We start from the raw sequence: 19,219 nt of genomic DNA on the forward strand, positions 1-19,219 counted from the left end.
TCTATGAGTCTATCATCATTCATTACCAACCCACCTACGATTTAGTGGAAAAACTCGACATTTCGGTATCTTTTCCATTATCTCAACTTTTCCAGAGTTGTGGCCATGGCGGATGGCGGGTCTCCCAAAACGGCGCCGTCGAAGTCCATAAAGCACACCAACCGGCTGGCAGCGGAGCACAGTCCTTACCTTCTTCAGCATGCTCATAATCCTGTAAATTCTCCTCATTTTTTTTGTGAAATTGATGAAAAAATCGAATCTTTTTAAGTGGGCTCACAGATTCATGATTGGTTGATGTGAATATAGGTTGATTGGTATCCATGGGGGGAGGAGGCTTTTGCAGAAGCTCGTAAAACAGATACCCCTATCTTCCTGTCAAGTATGCACGGCGCCTTTTTCAGCTTAGTTATTGATTTTATATATTTTGGGGAATCATTAGAATAACATGTTTTGTTTTTTTGCATTGTTGCTGGCTTGCATTTGAAGTTGGTTACAGCACTTGCCATTGGTATGTTACATCGTTCTTGATTTGTTACAAATATCTGAAAGGCTATGTCAGGTGATGATCTTTTTTCATTTTAGGTGTCATGTAATGGAAGTTGAATCATTTGAGGATGAAGAGGTGGCCAAATTGCTTAATGATTGGTTTGTCTGTATCAAGGTGTGTATGAGTTAAGGTCACTCCTTGTCTGTGTTTGAGGTTTGTTCTTTTACTAGAGATGCATGTTTGTTTGTCAGGTGGATCGTGAAGAGAGACCAGATGTTGATAAGGTAAAAATTGTATTGCTTCACTTCTAGCTGCTTTCTTCCATTCAGATTGCTTTATGATGCTTAGGGACTTATATTTCATCTTACCTTAGAAACCATTGGTGTTCAACTTATGTTCTTAGAATACAAGTTTGATAGTATATGGCTTCATCTCTCTCTCCAAATAACAATTTCTGTTTGTTCCTGATGGACATACATTGCTGTAATTTTACTTTTGCTTTTGTAATTCTATGAGATACCTGAATGGCTCAAATATTTGATTTCATTGGTACGTTAAGTCGCTCATTGTTCTCGTTACTTTTCTAGGTATACATGACCTATGTACAAGCATTATACGGTGGCGGGGGTTGGCCGTTAAGCGTCTTCCTTTCACCTGACCTAAAGCCTATGATGGGTGGCACTTATTTTTCTCCAGATGATAACCCTGGAAGACCAGGCTTCAAATCTCTACTTAGGTAACACATTTGCGATCCATTTAATTCTAAGCTGTGGCAGATTTGTTTTAAGTGAAATTTGCCCGTTGCCCTTTTTTATTTATCTACTTTAATGAATAGAAGTCCCTATTTATTTTGAAGGATTCTGTAGCTTGAGGAAATATTTTATCTAATAGGCAGGTTAAAGAAGCTTGGGACACTAAGAAGGAATACATGGTCAAAGGTGGATTATTTGCAATGGAACAGCTCGCTGAAGCATTAGCTGCCGTTGCAAGATCAGAAAAGCTTCCGGACGGACTTCCAGAGAGGGCAGTCCAGAAATGTGCTGAAGAGGTGAAATTTTCAGGGTTGCAAAAATGTTACTTTGAGCTTAAACTTCTTCTTTTGTTCGTTTGAGTAATTGAGCTTGAAGTTTTCTCATATTGTGAATTCAGTATGGTGTCTTCTTTCGCTATCTTTCATCATTACAAGTTGGATTAAGGAACATTCTTTTGCTTTGAATTCTAGTTGTACGTTCTTGCTCATTATGTGTTGGAAGTCGTAAACAATGATACATACCATGTGTTTTTGGCATGGAAGTGATATAATATCTTTGTTTGTCCGAGTACGTTCCATCATCAATTATCTGAATGCATTCATTTATTCTTTGGCAACAAGGAATTGGACTCTAATGTAGCTTCTGCTATGTATTTTGTCATCGGTTCTCCATCATTAAGAGTTGATAACGAACGTAATTCTCCATATCTGTCATAGCTTGCGGATAGTTATGATTCCAAGTTTGGTGGATTTGGCTCTGCTCCGAAATTCCCAAGACCCGTTGAAATCCAGCTGATGCTTTATCATAAAAAGAAGTTAAAGGATAACCAAATGCCCGGAGAAGCAAAGCATGACCTGAGTATGGTGGCTCTGACCCTTCAGTCCATGGCGAGGGGTGGTATCCATGATCATGTTGGAGGCGGATTTCACAGATATAGCGTGGATGAATGCTGGCATGGTCAGTTAGTCAACTAATGCCATATAGGTTTCCGGCACGCATTGGTTTCTGATTATTTGATCATTATCTTTTGCCTCGTTGCAGTACCTCATTTCGAGAAGATGCTATATGATCAAGGGCAACTTGTTAACATTTATCTAGATGCTTTCTCGCTTACGAATGATATGTTCTATTCAAGCACAGCGAGGGACATTCTTGATTACTTGCAGCGGGAGATGATCGGCCCTAGTGGGGAAATATTTTCTGCTGAGGATGCAGATAGTGCGGAATTTGAAGGCGCAATGAGGAAGGAGGAGGGTGCCTTCTATGTCTGGACCAGCCAAGAGGTACAATATTGTCTCCATTCAGTTGTTTTGTATGAACCTATCCATTTATTTTTAATTTTTACATTGGACAGATCGATGACATACTCGGAGAGCATGCCCCCCTCTTTAAAGAGCACTATTACATTAAATCATCGGGCAATTGCGATCTATCAAGAATGAGCGACCCTAACGACGAGTTCAAGGGTAAGAATGTGCTTATAGAGCGAAATAGTACTTCTGCAATGGCGTCGAAATCTGGTATGCCACTGGATGAGTACCTAAAGATCTTGGGGACCTGTAGAAAGAAACTTTATGATGTTCGGTCGAAACGCCCAAGACCATCTTTGGATGATAAGGTAGCACGATTTATATGGAAATAAACCATTAACATCTTACATGTAGTATCTTACAACAGAGAAGACGATGTCCATTATTTCTCAGGTCATCGTTTCGTGGAATGGGATGGCAATATCTGCCTTTGCTCGAGCGTCGAAAATCCTAAAGAACGAGCACGAAGGAATACAGTTCCACTTTCCCGTTGTTGGAGCTAATGTAAGTTTTAGGACTGCAAATTTCAAGTACGTGTCATGCGAGTTTTGCAATAATGATTTTTTATGTTTTCTTGATTAATGTGAACTACAGCCTAGGGAGTATATGGAAGTTGCGGAGAAGGCAGCAACTTTTATCCGGAAGCATCTTTACGATGAGCAGACAAGAAGACTACAGCACAGTTTCAGGAACGGCCCGTCTAAGGCACCTGGATTTTTAGACGATTACGCCTTCCTGATATCTGGTCTTTTAGATATGTATGAATGTGGGAGTTCAACAAATTGGCTAGCTTGGGCTATTGAACTTCAGCATTCACAGGTAACGAGGTGATAAATTGCAAACTACCGTGGCGTCTCCGGATCCTCTGATTTTGTAGCGACTCTATAATTTTTTCAGGACAAGCTGTTTTTGGATGAGGAGGGCGGAGGTTATTTCAATACTCCTGGTGAGGACCCCTCGGTCCTCCTCCGGCTCAAAGAGGACCATGATGGTGCAGAACCGTCGGGTAACTCTGTTGCAGTGATCAACTTAGTGAGACTGGCGTCACTAGTAGCGCCCGCTTCTGATCGTTACAGGCAAAATGCAGAAGTTCTGCTGGTATGATCTTTTGCCTTTTGTTATGACTGCAACCATCTCCCTCACTATCTCTGTTGCAGGCTGTTTTCGAGAATAGTTTAAGAGAAACGGCAATGGCCATGCCTTTGATGTGCTGCGGCGCAGATATGCATTGCGTCCCTTCAAGAAAGCAAGTTGTGGTGGTGGGAGACAAGGCGAGTGAAGAATTCGACAAAATGTTAGCTGCAGCTCACTCATCGTATAATCCTAATAAAACGGTATGTAACAAGAAGTGTTGCGATTCGTTTTATCGTACTGTATTATTCATTCTCTCTCTAAGGGACGAGTTTTGTGTTTGGACCCGTAAACACAGGTGATTCACATAGACCCTAGAGATGCAGAGGAAATGGATTTCTGGGAGGAAAACAATGAGAAGATTGCTGCTATGGCCAAGACCAACTATGTGCCCGACAAGATTGTTGCGCTCGTCTGCCAGAATTTTGCATGCAGTCCTCCGGTGTATGAAGCGAGTATGCTCGGATCTCTGCTCGAAAGCAATTAGTTCAGGTGGTGTTATAAGATGCAGCAGCTCTTCTGTTTTCTCCATGGTTTCTTATTGTGTAGATTGGATAGGAAGCCATGTAAAATTACCATAAAAACTCAGTATTATTATAATTGGATTGAAAAATACATGATAACAACATAAGCAAAGGCTTATTATAATTTGGTGATGAAGATCTTATTCCTCTTTCTTGATGCACTCTGCCTCAGTCTGGTTCAACAGCTCCGAAACTCTAGCGGCCAAGCTCTGGCGGGCCGTAGGCGAGACCCCGTTCTTCCCGATGATCGATTCGAGAATCGCCTCGGCCAGCAGCTTGTTCTCTATCACAGCTTTCCCTTGCTCCGGGATGGAGCCATCTTTGGAGAATGCGATCTGCACGACAAAAAAAAAAAAAAAACACGGTGTCAAAATCGGAGGTTGAGATCGCAACGGTGTGGTGAAACGGTTACCGTGAGGGAGCCAGCTGGTGACTGAGTGAAGAGGATGGATGCGCCAGGTGAGAAGGTTTCGTCTTTGAAGACTTGAAGGAATTTGTGTATGGCTTCACTCTCTGCATCTGTGTATTTCCCGGCTGCTTTCCAGTAGGCGCTGCAGTTCTCCGCAACCTTCTCCGAGTATTGCTGCCCCGTTAGTGGCAGGATCATCGTGACTTGCGTCATTTTCTCAAACGGACCTAACAAAATTAATTTTTGTGATTTTAAAAAGAGTAAAGACCAGATATGGTCCCTAGCATATGACCGTTTTATCAATATGACCGTCAGTGGCAGGATCATCGTGACTTGCGTCATTTTCTCAAACGGACCTAACAAAATTAATTTTTGTGATTTTAAAAAGAGTAAAGACCAGATATGGTCCCTAGCATATGACCGTTTTATCAATTTGATCCTTAACATTATCATTCTGATTATTTGGTCCCTCACAAATAAACTCGGATCCAAATCGGTCTTCACTTAACAGAACCGTCAAAAAATAGACGGTGACCGCAATTTGACTATATTAAATTACTAATGGTAATTAATTATACCTAATTATAATTCTTAATTCCTATTAAATTACAAATTATTCATTTCATTTTGCAACTGATACTATTTTTTTTTCAATTTCATTTCTTATTTTGACAAAAAATTTACTCTCTCCCCACTTAATCTCTAAGCACTCATTTTTTAATTTATGTGAAAAAAAAATGCTCCAACTAAGATGAAATTATAAAGTCAATTATTTCATAAAATTTAAGCAAAAACTTTCATATTTTCATTCTAAATTTCACATAATAAAATTATTAAACACCTATGGAAAAACTGATTTTTGAATAATTAAATTAATAAAGGAAATTAAATAAAAAGAGAACAACTAACTTTATAAATTAAAGCTGCAAAGTTATGAAATTCTCGTGAATTATGTGGGAAATTATAATAATATTTTATCGATAAAGATTTTGGAAAAAATATAGTAGGAACTCTATTACTATTATATTTACAATTGATTGATTAATCATTTATTTAAAAAAAATAATGAATTTGGAATTTAATTTACACTTTCTAAACAAAATTAAAACTTCCTAAATAAAAATGAAAGCAATACTTTTGTTTAAATAAATAAATTAATCTAATATATTTGGATGGATTGCTTTTATTTTAAAAAAGGGTGAAATGATCGATTATATTAGTACATAATAATTGATTTGACATTAATAAAGTTGTCTTCTTCCTCGTGAAAACACCAGCAGCCATTTTCATCCTTTTGCCACTGTAATTTTTTCTCTAAATCTAAATTCAGCCCTTCATATCATATAACTTTCAGTGATTTATTCTTCAACCACGTTGATTTTGGGAGGGCTGCTGAGAGTGCTCGAAAACTTTTGAAAATTTTAAAATAGAAAAAAAATCACAAAAAATAGCTTCTTGGGCTGTGTCCGCCAATGCCTTTAATCTTTTAAAAAAAATCAATTAACTCCACTAATTCGGTTTTGATGGATTTACCGGCGACGATTTGGCGGATGAAGTCGTCGGATTCAGCGAGTTCGGCGGCGGTTTTGCCGGTCCACTTGGCGGCGAGGGCGGGGATGGCGGTGGGGTCCACGTAGACGGCGATGGCGGTGAACTTGACGAAGTTGCCTTGGATCTCCATGCCTCTCACCCCTGCGCACGTTAGCCGGCGGTGAAAAAAGTGGGATGATTGTAAGGAGAGACACGTAGGACTAAGACTAACCTGCGCCGCCGAGGAATAAGGTGTTATTAGAGCACGGCGGTTTCACCGTTGGCGGGAATACAACGGATTCCACTTGGAGTTTGGTGACGGTTGGCGTTGAAGTTGCTGACATTTTCTCTCTCTCTTTCTTTCACACACTCTCACACACACACACACAAAGATGAATGTGTTATAAATAAGGATGGGAAGTAGGGAACAGAGGTTAGGTCAGTTGTTAATTGTCACACTAGGCGCTACACATACCACGAGTTTTACCAACCAACCTATTTCCTCTATCAAGGAATAGTAACACAATTTATTTAAAAAAAATAAATTTATTTATACATTTAATTAAAATATATGGATACATACGTGAAAAGTGCATAATATTATGGTCATGTATTTATGATTTGTGTATAAATTTTTTACGTTTTTTAAATTATAAATGTAATTAGTACATACTTTAATTCGGAGAGGAATATAAATTATTTCATACCTAGTCTAAGACTATAGTCTGTATAGTAGGGCATTCGGAGAGGAACATAAATTTTTTCATACCTATTTTAGCAATCTTGATTGTGCTAGAGTGGATCTCTCTTGGGCCCAAAGTAGAGATTGAGCGTTGGTCCAAACGTGCTTCGTATATTTAGTTTTCTATCACATGTTTATTGATTTTGTGCGTTTATATGGTCCAAAAAAGATAGAGGGGATAGAAGGATAAAAACAGTGTTCGACTTCTCCTAATGAAAAATACAAAATTTAGTTAACTTCGTCTATATGTACTAATTTAAGTGTAAGCTCAATAGTAGTACTCCTATAATTTTTTAATACATATATTTTCATTTACCTTAGCAACAAAATTGTGTATTTATATATATATGAGAGAAGTACAAGGAGATTATGATTTAGTCAATGTATCATCACTTTGACCAAAAGAGTCAGCACATCAAGATTATAAATCTAAATAATTATATCGTCCGAGTGATATAATGTTTGTCAATGATTAAGGAAATAACTCAGTCATCCAACTTTTTTATATCTATTTATTTATTATTCTATTTTTTTTCATATTCTCAGTATTCTTCTGACCCACATATTTTTCTTTTAATTTATCAATGACAGTTTAGCCACATCAGTTTAAAATAAACGATGGAAACAACTAAGTCTTCCATCTTCGACAAAGCATTCGAAGTAAGGAAGTTAGATATATCTGATAAGAAGAAGGGGTTCGTCGAGTTACTTCAACACTTGACTGTATGCGACTCCATCTCTGACGAAGCATTTGAAGAACGGTTTAGGGAGGTGGCTGAGTATGACAACGATCATCTTATATGTGTGATAGAAGACGAAATTTCAGGCAGGATCATTGCAACCGGGAGCGTCTTCATATAGAAGAAATTCATAAGGAATTGTGGCAAAGTTGGTCACATTAAAGGCGTGGTTGTGGATTCCAAGGTTCGGGGAAAGCATTTAGGAAAGAAGATAATTGAATTCCTAGCTGATCAAGCTCGGTTGATGGGGTGTTACAAGGTGATTCTTGATTGCAGCAGTGACAATGTGCCGTTTTATAATCGGTGTGGTTTCAACCAAAAGGAAAATCAGATGGTGAAGTATCTTAGTTCTTGAAAAACTTAGCATTTGGTTTGTTTGGTGGATTTTTGATTATCAAGTTATTGTTTCTTTGTTACATATGATTGATTGATGCGAAGAAGAAAATACTACTAAAAACTTACAATACGATTATGTTACGTATATAAATGAATTTATATCATGACTGGTGATACTACTATTATAAATTGAAATTCTAAATTGATAATACTAATATATGTTGAAAATTCAAATAATCTTGAATAGTTTTATACTCCTATTATTCATGATAACATAATCCCATCAAAACGAAAAAGATCTTCATTTTACCAAAATGCAAATTGAAAGACAAAAATTACAAGTATCTCGCAACAACTCTTAAAATTATTAATTTTTCAAGATATTAGACATTTTAATATAGTTAAAAATAGAATGATTTTAAAAGTTCATGTATTTACAGACTAAAAATATGTTATATAGAATGATTTGGCTGAATTTTTTTTATTGGATAAAATAAGAAAAACTTAAAGTTCATGTATTTAGAGGGTGTATTAGAAGTTTAGTGGAAAAATCATAAAATATTGAAAGTTTATGCATTTACATGCAAAATACTCTTAAATCAAGTATAGCGTGTCAATGATTATTAATTTTAAAATATACTATATAAGTAATATTGAGATTATAATACTAGAGCCTACTATTTTGTGACTTTTTAATATTTTTGGCAACCACATATATAAAATATTACTATATAAAAATCTAATATTTTAAATACACTATAAAAATCTAATATTTTAAATACACTATTTCTTCTGGTCCTTATTAAATGTATCATATTTGATCGGTGCGGATTTTAATAAATTATTTGACTCTGTGAAGGAAGGTAAATGAAAAAGTTGTGGAATGTGGACCTCGCTTTTAAATGGAGTATTAATTTTATAATAACCGTGATTATAATAAATTAGAGAAATATGAGGTCCCCCTACTAAAATTACTAAAATTGAAATAAGATACCTACAATATTTATTGGGGATTGTTCAAATAAAATAATGCTATGAAATATTTAATGGGGACCAGAATCGGATAGAGTATTTGATTTCAAATTCTTGACGAAAATATATCTAACCTTATTTAAGAATGGATAATTAAACTTGCATGCAAAAATGCTTATTTTGAAGGGAAATTTTGATAAATGTGATTAGTATGAATTTAGTCAAATTATATTAGACCTGCAAAATCTGCGTATACAGGATTTGGTACGCTGGCCCACGCAAAGTATGGCAAGTCATGTATATATTTGACCGATAAATACCATGACACCAAACCTACTTATAATAATGGTTGATTGTGTGCAAGATTAATTAACATATATACATCAGTCAATTTATACTATTGGAGTACTTAATAATACTAATATAAGTTGAAATTTTAAATTAGTAGTAATACTCATATAAGTTGAAATTTCAAACACGTTTTAAATAGTTTTATAATATTCATGATAACAGAATTCTTTTCCTATTAGCAAAATTGAAAAAAAAGATAGTATCAGTTGCAAAATAAATAAATAATTTGTAATTTAATAGGAATTAAGAATTATAATTAGATATAATTAATTACCATTAGTAATTTAATATAGTCAAATTGCAATCACCAGCTATTTTTTGATGGTTCTGTGAAGTTAGGATCGATTTGGGTCCGAGTTTATTTGTGAGGGACCAAATAATCAAAATGATAATATTAAGGATCAAATTAATAAAATGACCATATGTTAGGGACCACATTTAACCTTTACTCATCTAAAAAACCTTATACGAACTCTATTTGAATGAATTATGAATGACAAACCAAAGTAGTTTAAGTTTAACACATACTAAAGTAGTTTCGTATTTATAATCTCAAAAGGAAATAAAACAGTAGCACAAGTCAAAACAGAAATTCGTTGTATTTAAACTTATAGAAGTAAATAGTACTAATAATAGTGGTTATTTTCCCAAAACTATAAAATAAAAGAATTTAGAACATTCGTGTTTTTCTAAAAGCTTTTATTTTTCCAATTTTATTTTTACTTGCTGAAACCAGAGTCCTTTCTCTCTCTAAACGTTTTTCTCTCTCTACTTTTTTGTTCCTGCTCAACATTTTGAGCTTCAGAGATCGCATAACACGATCTAATTTCCACGTTACGTGAATCAAGCAAGCTCTCGGATTCAAGATAAATTGACAATTTGCCGATTTTTTCATCTCCGAGTGTAGATTGGTGTATTGCCGAGCAAAATAAGCTTTTTTCTATTTCTTTGTTAGGTGAGGAAATCGGAGTTGTAAGTATGATCAGGGAAAAACATTCAAGGGTTTTTCTGGGGGCTCGTATTGTGTATATGCCTTCAAATTTTTTGGCGGAAAAGTAAACGGTGGGGGGAAAAAGTTCACTTTTTTAAGGGAGTTTTGATTGTTATTGTTAGTAATATCTGTTTCCCTTGGTTTCAATTTGTGTGAGATGTTATCTGTGGGCAGTAGGGATGGTAGAAAGCGGATGGGTTTGGGATTAGACATGGAAGAAACTGAGCTAGAAGAAGGGGAGGCTCTTGGTTATCAGGAGGGAGAAGATTCCACCATTGACCCTGATATTGCTCTCTCTTACATTGTAAGGATCTTTGCTTAATATTCAGTTTGTAATGTTATGTTAATTCTTGAGTATGCAGTATGGCTGTTTGGATCTTGTTTATAAATTGTAAGGCGTTGGTGATTTGGTGTAGTAGTTATTGTTGACCCGTGTATTGTGATCATCGATGAGCTCTGTCATTTATGTTTTGGTTTATGGAATAATTGGATCAATGATGCTACTGAGTATTGAACTTGAGCTGCTAGTTACCAATATCTGATGGTCATCTGTATTCCATATGTGCTTATGTGTGATCCTAGAGGATATTGCCTTTTCTTTTTGATTAATTAAGCCGGAGTTTTGTTTAGTTAGGTTAGATGATAGTGGCTTTTAAGATAGACAACATTGACTACACGTTAAATGTTAAGTTTCCTTCCATCACTGCAAGCTGATGGGGTTGTAGTATTAGGTGATATGAAGCTTGATTTTGATTTTCATTCTTGTTCTCGTTAATTAATAGATATGTTCCGCATTTCATGTTCCTTTTATAGGAGGAAAAAGTCCATAAATTTTTGGGTCACCTCCAGAAAGATTTTGAAGGAGGTGTTTCAGCTGAGAATTTGGGTAAGTTAGAACAAGTACAACCAGTTATGTAACTGTAGGGCCATGTAGATGTGATTTTAGAATGTTTTATGTACTAATCAAATACTTTATAGGGGCAAAATTTGGTGGCTATGGTTCTTTTTTACCTACATATCAGCGGAGTCCATCTTGGTCCCATACAAAAAGTCCAGCAGGGGCTCATAACTATGAGTCACCAAGAAAGCCACACACAGAGGTATTCAACTGATGTTTTTCTATCCCCCAAGTCCTGTTAAAAGCAGAATAGAAAGTATACCTTAACCTAAAATCATGTTAAGTTGATTTATTGATTTTTCTCTGATGTAGGATCAAAGGCAGAATTCTTTAGCTTCATCAAGTGCTTCTCCATCAATAAGGCCCCCTTCTGCTTCAGGAAAACCTTTATCAGTGGGAACCTCCTTGCAAGGCAATGGCTACTTAAAATCTAAACATGCTAAACAATCAAGCTTAAAAAGTGGAACAAATAAAAAATCTGCGAGTGATCAGAGAACACTGAAGGTCCGGATCAAAGTTGGCTCTGAAAACCTGTCAGCACAGAAGAATGCTGAAATCTACAGTGGACTTGGTCTTGTAGTTTCACCATCCTCTTCAATGGACGACAGTCCCACAACTAGTGGAAGGCAATGTGGTAAACTTTTGGGTGTGCCTGAGGCATCACCAACCAGTATTCTTCAGGTAATATTGTTGTTGATATTTATTTGCGGGAACTTTTTGTTTAATTTATCTTTTGTAAAAAAATGTTTAAGCTTTTCTTGTTGTTTTGGTGCTCAAGCAGATTATGACATCTTATTCTGAGGAACTTCTTCTATCCCCTCTATCTGAGGATCTGATTCATCTTACAGAAAAAAGGAAGTTGAGGGGAATAAGTGAAACTAAACCAGGTGACAAAACAAGCAAAATGTCTGGGCCATTATGGAATGGATCTCTTTCTAGTAGGAGCAACCATAAAGTTACTGAACAGAAAAAGGTTGATGATTGCTTCACAGAATTACCATATCTGAAAAATAATGCTTTTGTGGAGAGTAATGTTTCTCCACTGAAGAAGGAAGAAAATGATAGTGATGCGTTTGGGTATGAGGAGCTCGTCTGTAATGCTTTGAAGCTTCCACTTTTATCGAGTTCTCAGCATATTGTTTCCGATCCATCAAAGGGTATGTCCCCTGCAGCTTTTGCTGTGAAAGATGGGATAAAGCAAGAAGCCTTAACCCCGTTTATTGAGAAGGAACATTTGGAGGGTTCGGCACCTGCTCATGATGCTAGGCGAGTTGAGAAATTGGGTGTGAGGTCTGGCTCATTGGTCAAGGCTTCTGAATCTGAAGAGGGAAATTTAATAGGTACTGTTGCAGCTTGCCCTCAGGAGGACGTATATAAGGCAGAAAAGCTTCCTGTCTTGGACCAGTCGGAGTCTAATGCCTCTAAGGGAACAAAAGCTCATACTGCTGCCGAACCGCCTGATCTCTTGAAACAATTAGTCACTCAGAAAGGAGGGTCAGTTAAAGAGGAAGGCCTGGAATCATCTCTTGAGAAATCATCAACTGGGGGGAAGAGGAAACGGAAGGAAGCTCAGAATAAAGACTCTGAAGGTGCATACATGGCAAAAGATGAGTTATTGGTTGAGTCTTCTTTGGATCCTAAAAGTTGCAAGAGTTCTCAGACTAATAATAGTCTCATATCTAAAAATGGCACACCTGATCTCCAGAAGGAGCATGAGAAACCAAGGGACCGGTATAAGGACTTCTTTGGAGATGTAGAATTCGAAAATGAATACAATGAATCAGTTTCTGGGGAAATGACATCCTCAGGAAGGTTAAAAGATTCTCAACTTGCTGGAAAAAGAAATTTAAGTAAAGACCATAACATGTATCGAGAAAAACATGCAGTCAGAAATTCTGAAAAAACACTAGAAAAAAATGCTAAATCCGTTTTCCGGCCAGCTCCTCCCCTTGAAAATGGTCCGAGTTCTGAAGCTCCAGGTGGATCGATTCCTCTGGTCCAAGAAGATTGGGTTTTATGTGATAAGTGTAAAACATGGAGACTACTCCCACTTGGTACTAATCCCAAAAATCTCCCTGAGAAATGGCTTTGCAGGATGCTTTCCTGGCTGTAAGTTGTCACTTTACAGCCACTTTAAAATATGTAATCTTTTAGGATCTTTGTCACGTGACTTGCTGCTTTGGAAATGTTTTCTCTTATTATCAGTGTTATAGTTGATCCGAAGTTTTCAATACTGCCTTTGATGGTCAATTGCTGTTATGTTGGCGAACTTAGAAGTTATTCAATGTGGATAACTCACTTTTTCCAATTCTTACAGGCCTGGGATGAACCGTTGTAGCATCCCAGAGGAGGAGACGACTAATGCTTTAAGGGCTCTTTACCATCCTGTTGCTTCAGCTCCGGTCCCTCCTTCCGAGGGTCAAGACATTCGGCCAAATAATTCCTTTATGGCTATGGCGGGGATGAACTCAGCTGAGCCAAGGCCTCTGGCTCAAGAACACCAAGATGTTGCTGTCCCAACTGCACCAAATAGCTGGAAGAAGAAACATGGGTCTGCAGTGGCTGCAAATTCAGCGGATATAGATGGTTCCACCAACTCATCGAACTCACGGAAGAAGAATCTTGGTATGTTGGGAAAAGTAATTAAAATGAACAGCGCGAGTAACTCACCTTCTGTAGATGAATCTGGACAGCACATGCGGCAAGCAAGTATGGTATTAGAGAAGTGCAGGGATGCTAAAGCAGAAAAATTATCACAAGTCAGCTCTTCCGATAAAGGTATTATCATTACTCTGTGTACTTTTTTGTGGTCAAGTGCACTTGTGAGTCATATCTACTTCGACCTTGGGCTTTCTTCCTGAACATTCTAAATTATTATCTTCGAATGGGCTTGCATAGGTACGAATGTAAAGATAAAGAGCAAGCGTGACTCTGATATGGAGGGCTCTAGATCTTCTAAAAGAATTAAGAGTGAGGAGTTACATTGTGATGATGAAAATTGGTATTCTGACAATGGCGGCGGGGCTTCCACAAAAGCAGGTCATCGCTCGTGGAGTCTGTCAAATAATACATCTGGTAATGATCCAGACAAGTACAATAACCCTCACGATTTTAATGGTGAATCCATGAAAAGTATAGTATCGAGTATGAATGTAGAAATGCATGTTCCATCACCTGCAGCTGATGGTTTGCTCTGTTCTGGAAAATATGATGATGAAGATCCTAGAAAGAGGATAACAAAAGAAAATCATGGTTCTAAGACTCATAATGAGCCTGTTTCCAATTCAGGACAACATTACTTGCACTCTGATGAATTTAGAGAAGAATCGAGTGAAAGTGAACACAGAAAAGAAAAGAAAGCTAGACTTTCCAAGTCTGGAGGAAAAGCTATGAGCGGAAGCAAAGCCAGTGTAGGAGCGGACAGAAAAAGCAAAAGTATTAAGGACCAATATGATGGGCAGCTTGTGAACGGCACTCAAGCAGTAGATTATTTGAAAAGTGACATGGCTTCTGCAAATCCTTCAGTTGCTGCCAATTCAAGCTCTTCCAAGGTATCTGGCTCACATAGAACCAAAACTAATGGCCAAGAACTTAAAGGCTCCCCAGTTGAATCAGTCTCATCATCCCCTCTGAGATTTCCTAATGTTGATAAGGTCACATCAGCTCGGAAAAGCCTCGATGGATGGACTGTTTTTCATGAGTCTGTAGCTGCCAACCCGAGAAGGTTTCCGGGCAGTGATGATGGAGGGAATGACCGAACCGGATTGGATAAAATAGATGCAGCTCTTGCTCTGAAAGATCATGTCGATGATATCCACAACGATCAGGTATGTCATAGTAATCATAGTACAAAACATTATTCTGAACAATCCAAAGCTGAAACAAGAACAAACAACGACCAATCTCAGAGTGGAGTTCACTCGAAAAAATCTGGAAAGTCTTCACATTCGAACGACAAGGCTCATGCCTCTGGTTCTGACGTAGACAAGATTAAAATCAAGGCTTCTGATTCAAGAAACGATGCTCCAGATCACATGCATTTGCATGAGGAGAAGTCAAAGAGCAAAAGAAACAAGTCTAATGAGAAATCTGGCACTCCTAAAAGGGGTGAGAAGTTTGTTTCCAAGAAAGATACGACAGGAGGAATGTCAAGTGGGAGCTCTAGAGCACCAAGTCAAAAGAAACTTGGCCATGATGGACAAGATACTATCAGAAACCAGGATAAGAAGCATGATCTCCCACAAGAGCATGAAAATGAGAAATTACCTAAGAAAAACAACCAGACAGAACTCCTTGGGAATGGGAAGTCACACTCACTTCCACCCTTAGCAAGAATACAGACTGAGACTGCTCCTGTTTCTGGATCTCAGAAGGAAAATAGTTTAAAAGGTTTGGCTCCTGATGCATCCGATAACAGTGATGCACAAAATGCCTTGAATCAGAGAAAGAAATCTGAGAACTCAAATGGTCAGCCTATGAGGCATCGAACCCCAAATTCTCATAAAGTTCGGGATGTTGACGCTCCAAGTCCCCTTCGAAAGGATTCCTCCAGTCATGCTGCTAATACCATTTTAAAAGAGGCGAAGGACCTCAAACACATGGCTGATCGTCTTAAGGTTGATGCATATATTGGTGTTCTGGATTCTTTTTATGTATCCTTTCTTCAATTTTCCACAACTGAATTCTTTTTTTTTTTTTTGCAGAATTCTGGAACCAGTATTGGGCTCTACTTTGAAGCTTCCCTCAAGTTTCTCCATGGAGCCTCTTTGCTTGAATCTGGAAGTAGTGAAGCTACTAAGCATAATGAACTGATGCACTCATTGCATATATATAGTAGCACTGCAAAACTATGCGAGTAAGTCATTAATCTCCATCTATAACCAGCCTTAGCTCTGCCTGTGCTCTGTTCATATGCTTTCATGCTTCTACTTTGGTAATCCAAAATTTGAATGAGTTGTTACAACTTAATCCCTGTATGTTATATTTTGTGCCCTTCGCGAACAAAGAAGAATCAAAGGATAATTTTACATTTTACACTAGTTGGTCCATGGCATGTGTATTCTCTCCTTTATCTAATAGTGTTATATCCATAAATGGACATGGCACCATTTCTGTTTGTTGAAGAGTTAAATTTTGTAGGTTTTGTGCCCATGACTATGAAAAGTCAAAAGACATGGGTGCTGCTGCTTTGGCGTACAAATGTATGGAGGTTGCTTACATGCGAGTGATTTATTCATCTCATAGCAATACAAGCAGGGATCGGGCCGAGTTGCAAAGTGCTCTTCAAATTGCTGCCCCTGGTAAATTTTTGATTCAGCATTCGTTATAATTTATTTAGATCAGAATCATATCAGAACATCTGTGGCTGGTTCCCCTGCTGTTATTGATAAATATTATGAGTAGGACACTGGGCTATGAACTGTTGCGCCATCACATAAAAAAAGTTATGGACCAGAAATTTATAGGGCTACCTCCCTTTGTTCAAAGAGGATAGCTAAACTAGAAGCATATGAAGTAAACTGCCCTTTGACTGCTTTATCATGACTCAATGTAACACATTTTATGTCAATTATGTTCAACAACTTTAATTTTAAGTATTCTCAATCATCCCCATTCAGGTGAATCTCCATCCTCCTCTGCCTCTGATGTCGACAACTTGAACCACCAAGCGACAGCAGACAAGGCTGTCTCAGCCAGAGTTGCGGGCTCTCCTCAAGTTTCTGGAAGCCATATGATTACTTCACGTAATCGTTGTGGTCTTCTGCGTGTTTTGAACTTTGTAAGTACATGACTAGATACTCCACTTCTTGAAGCAAATAGATATTTCATGGGATCCAATCTTTGAATTTTTCATTGATCTATGTGCTGTAGTAGGCTGCCTAGAAATTCTGAGTGGTACAGCAATAATCATTCTGTGCGGGTGTCTGATTTTTACACTGTTGGTTTCATTAGGCACAGGATGTTACCTTTGCAATGGAAGCATCAAGAAAATCAAGAATTGCTTTTGCAGCTGCTTCGTCAGGTCTAGGAGAAACCCAGAAAGAGGGTATCCGTTCACTTAAAAATGCACTTGACTACAACTTCCAAGATGTTGAGGGTTTATTGCAGCTTGTGCGAATTGCAATGGAAGCCATCAGCCGTTAAACAACTTGTAATTAACATTCCAGTTTTGGGTCCTTACTCACCAAATAATATGCAATGCATCAAGAGTTCAACTAGAACGTGTCACCCTTGTAAATCTGTACAGTTATATTGAGTTTGCATTGCCTTTCTGATTCTTAATCACATGCTTATGGATGAAATAAAGGCCTCAATTTTTTTATTTTTTTTCAACTTGGGTTGATGATGTTTGATAAAGTGTATCACTGATGAAATGACCATAAGCTTGGTTGACGAAAGGCTATCGGACCATTTTAAGGTGTTGGAGTGTTGATGCATGCCCCACAGTTGCAATGGTGTGCTGTCTTGAATGTGCTGGCCCTGTGTTTCATATACAAGCTCGATGCATTTTTGATAATAACAAAATTGGCCCCGATGAGTTTGCCCAGATCCAGCAAATTCTGATTGGGAATCGGGATTGCATCCTCAGGTAAATTATCCCTTCACCATTGGCCGCTCCTTTAGATTTATACATGGCCCTTAATCTGACTCTTATATTGTCTTTCAATAATTTCAGGTGCAATCATATAATTTCTGCTCGTGCCCTCACAGAATCTATTTTTGTATTCATTTAGTCAAGTGCAATAAGTTTCTGAATCAGCTGCACCTGCTGGGAAGAGTAATATGGCAATTTGTATATATGTCACTGATGAATGAGTTGGAAGTGATGGCCTAATAGTGTATACTTGTATAGCTATTAACTTTTCTGAAATATCCCAGTTGCTATACTTACATTGGAAAAACGTACGAGCCACTTCATTTTGATGGCATTCTGGACATGGACACCCGTGAAATCGCCATCGGCTGACAGGTACACAACCAGTCTCTTTTACTGCTGAGATATCTGCTCTCTGTGGTTCTCATAATGTACATTTTCTCATTGTCGAAGAAAACAATTATTTCCTTGTATGCACGTTTTTGACCCCCACAGTTTTGGCCCGAATCACCTGACGTTTGATGCAAAATCGTTCAGGAACTTAATCTCTTTTAGGTTGCAGATTATCATTTTTTTGCTGGAGTCGGAGATGTGTTACTTTTGAAAGGAACACTGTCTTTTTTTTGGTAATTATTCGATCCTTGGTGCAGGTGGTACGTGAGGTGAGACGCGATCAAAGCTTCTGATGGATGCAGGAGGAGAGTCTTGAGTCCCTGTGAAGATTTCGTGGCAAGTTTGGCGCCCCATTTAGCTGTGTGGGAACATTTTTATCTGCAGCAGAAATTTGCTTATCCAATTTGCTGAGAATTCTTTGATATGTACTGTATTTACTTGTAAAAAATATTTCTTCTCCACTAGGTTAGATTTAGTGAAAAGAATGCACATTTTATTCCATTTATACTTGTAATTCAATTTTTTTAATTCTTAGGTATTCCTCTTTTTATGAAAAAAATATACCATCATAAATACGTTACTCTTTAAGCAATAAATTATACTATAATTCAACCTCATATTAATATACACAAAGTTTATGTGAGATTTTAGGCAACTACTGATCTTTAGAATACGATCATGTGTTTAAGAACAGTGAGATAATCTGATAAAGTATTTCCAATATCATGTCACACGTTTTTTTAAGTCTCCTCTGATAATTTTAGTCATGGGTTATGGGTTAAACATGGCATTTTTGTTGAATTAATATTATTTAAATTTGAAAAATAAATTAAATTTATCTTTCTTTTTAATAATTATACTTCAAGGTACAATTAACTTTATTGAATTATTTAAATTTATTAATTTTATCTAAATATTTTTAATTTACTTCATCAATTTAATTATATGGATTGAAAAGACTAAGATAAAATTGATAAATTAAAAAAATAGGATATACTAATAAATAAAATAGCTGAACGAAGAGTTAAAACTCCACGCCAATTCCTATGCTTTGTAAA

General features: G+C 37.2%; 3 protein-coding genes and 1 pseudogene across 13 annotated transcripts; 3 read left to right on the forward strand and 1 right to left on the reverse strand.

Moving 5' to 3' along the window:
- The first annotated feature begins 7 nt into the window (after window positions 1-7).
- Window positions 8-4,356, forward strand: LOC125223414 (spermatogenesis-associated protein 20-like). Its single transcript, XM_048126549.1, has 15 exons — window positions 8-213; window positions 307-379; window positions 487-508; window positions 583-661; window positions 739-771; window positions 1,075-1,223; window positions 1,379-1,535; window positions 1,956-2,196; window positions 2,281-2,522; window positions 2,594-2,857; window positions 2,943-3,053; window positions 3,144-3,368; window positions 3,447-3,647; window positions 3,707-3,883; window positions 3,979-4,356. Exons 1-15 carry the CDS (start codon window positions 106-108, stop codon window positions 4,165-4,167), a joined length of 2,271 nt encoding a protein of 756 aa, XP_047982506.1. The 5' UTR covers window positions 8-105; the 3' UTR covers window positions 4,168-4,356.
- LOC125223416 (chalcone--flavanone isomerase-like) lies at window positions 4,253-6,535 on the reverse strand. Its single transcript, XM_048126550.1, has 4 exons — window positions 6,376-6,535; window positions 6,147-6,305; window positions 4,617-4,840; window positions 4,253-4,539 (listed from the first exon to the last, which is right to left on the reverse strand). Exons 1-4 carry the CDS (start codon window positions 6,485-6,487, stop codon window positions 4,345-4,347), a joined length of 690 nt encoding a protein of 229 aa, XP_047982507.1. The 5' UTR covers window positions 6,488-6,535; the 3' UTR covers window positions 4,253-4,344.
- Window positions 6,536-7,503: 968 nt separating this feature from the next.
- Window positions 7,504-7,980, forward strand: LOC125221511 (annotated as a pseudogene).
- Window positions 7,981-10,006: 2,026 nt separating this feature from the next.
- LOC125219349 (cysteine-tryptophan domain-containing zinc finger protein 3-like) lies at window positions 10,007-18,699 on the forward strand. 11 transcript variants are annotated; one of them, XM_048121303.1, is made up of 14 exons: window positions 10,007-10,579; window positions 11,089-11,161; window positions 11,254-11,375; window positions 11,486-11,854; window positions 11,955-13,282; window positions 13,491-13,951; window positions 14,072-15,789; window positions 15,877-16,028; window positions 16,313-16,473; window positions 16,792-16,952; window positions 17,126-17,762; window positions 17,850-17,966; window positions 18,053-18,143; window positions 18,419-18,699. In XM_048121303.1, exons 1-11 carry the CDS (start codon window positions 10,433-10,435, stop codon window positions 17,315-17,317), a joined length of 4,884 nt encoding a protein of 1,627 aa, XP_047977260.1. In that variant the 5' UTR covers window positions 10,007-10,432; the 3' UTR covers window positions 17,318-17,762; window positions 17,850-17,966; window positions 18,053-18,143; window positions 18,419-18,699. The 11 variants fall into 11 exon arrangements, with proteins under 11 accessions (XP_047977260.1, XP_047977263.1, XP_047977259.1 ...); XM_048121306.1 differs by having other exon boundaries at window positions 17,850-17,951; XM_048121302.1 differs by having other exon boundaries at window positions 17,126-17,324; window positions 17,532-17,762; window positions 17,850-18,143.
- Window positions 18,700-19,219: the final 520 nt, after the last annotated feature.

Source organism: Salvia hispanica, chromosome 4, assembly GCF_023119035.1.
Source record: "Salvia hispanica cultivar TCC Black 2014 chromosome 4, UniMelb_Shisp_WGS_1.0, whole genome shotgun sequence".
Taxonomy (NCBI): domain Eukaryota; kingdom Viridiplantae; phylum Streptophyta; class Magnoliopsida; order Lamiales; family Lamiaceae; genus Salvia; species Salvia hispanica.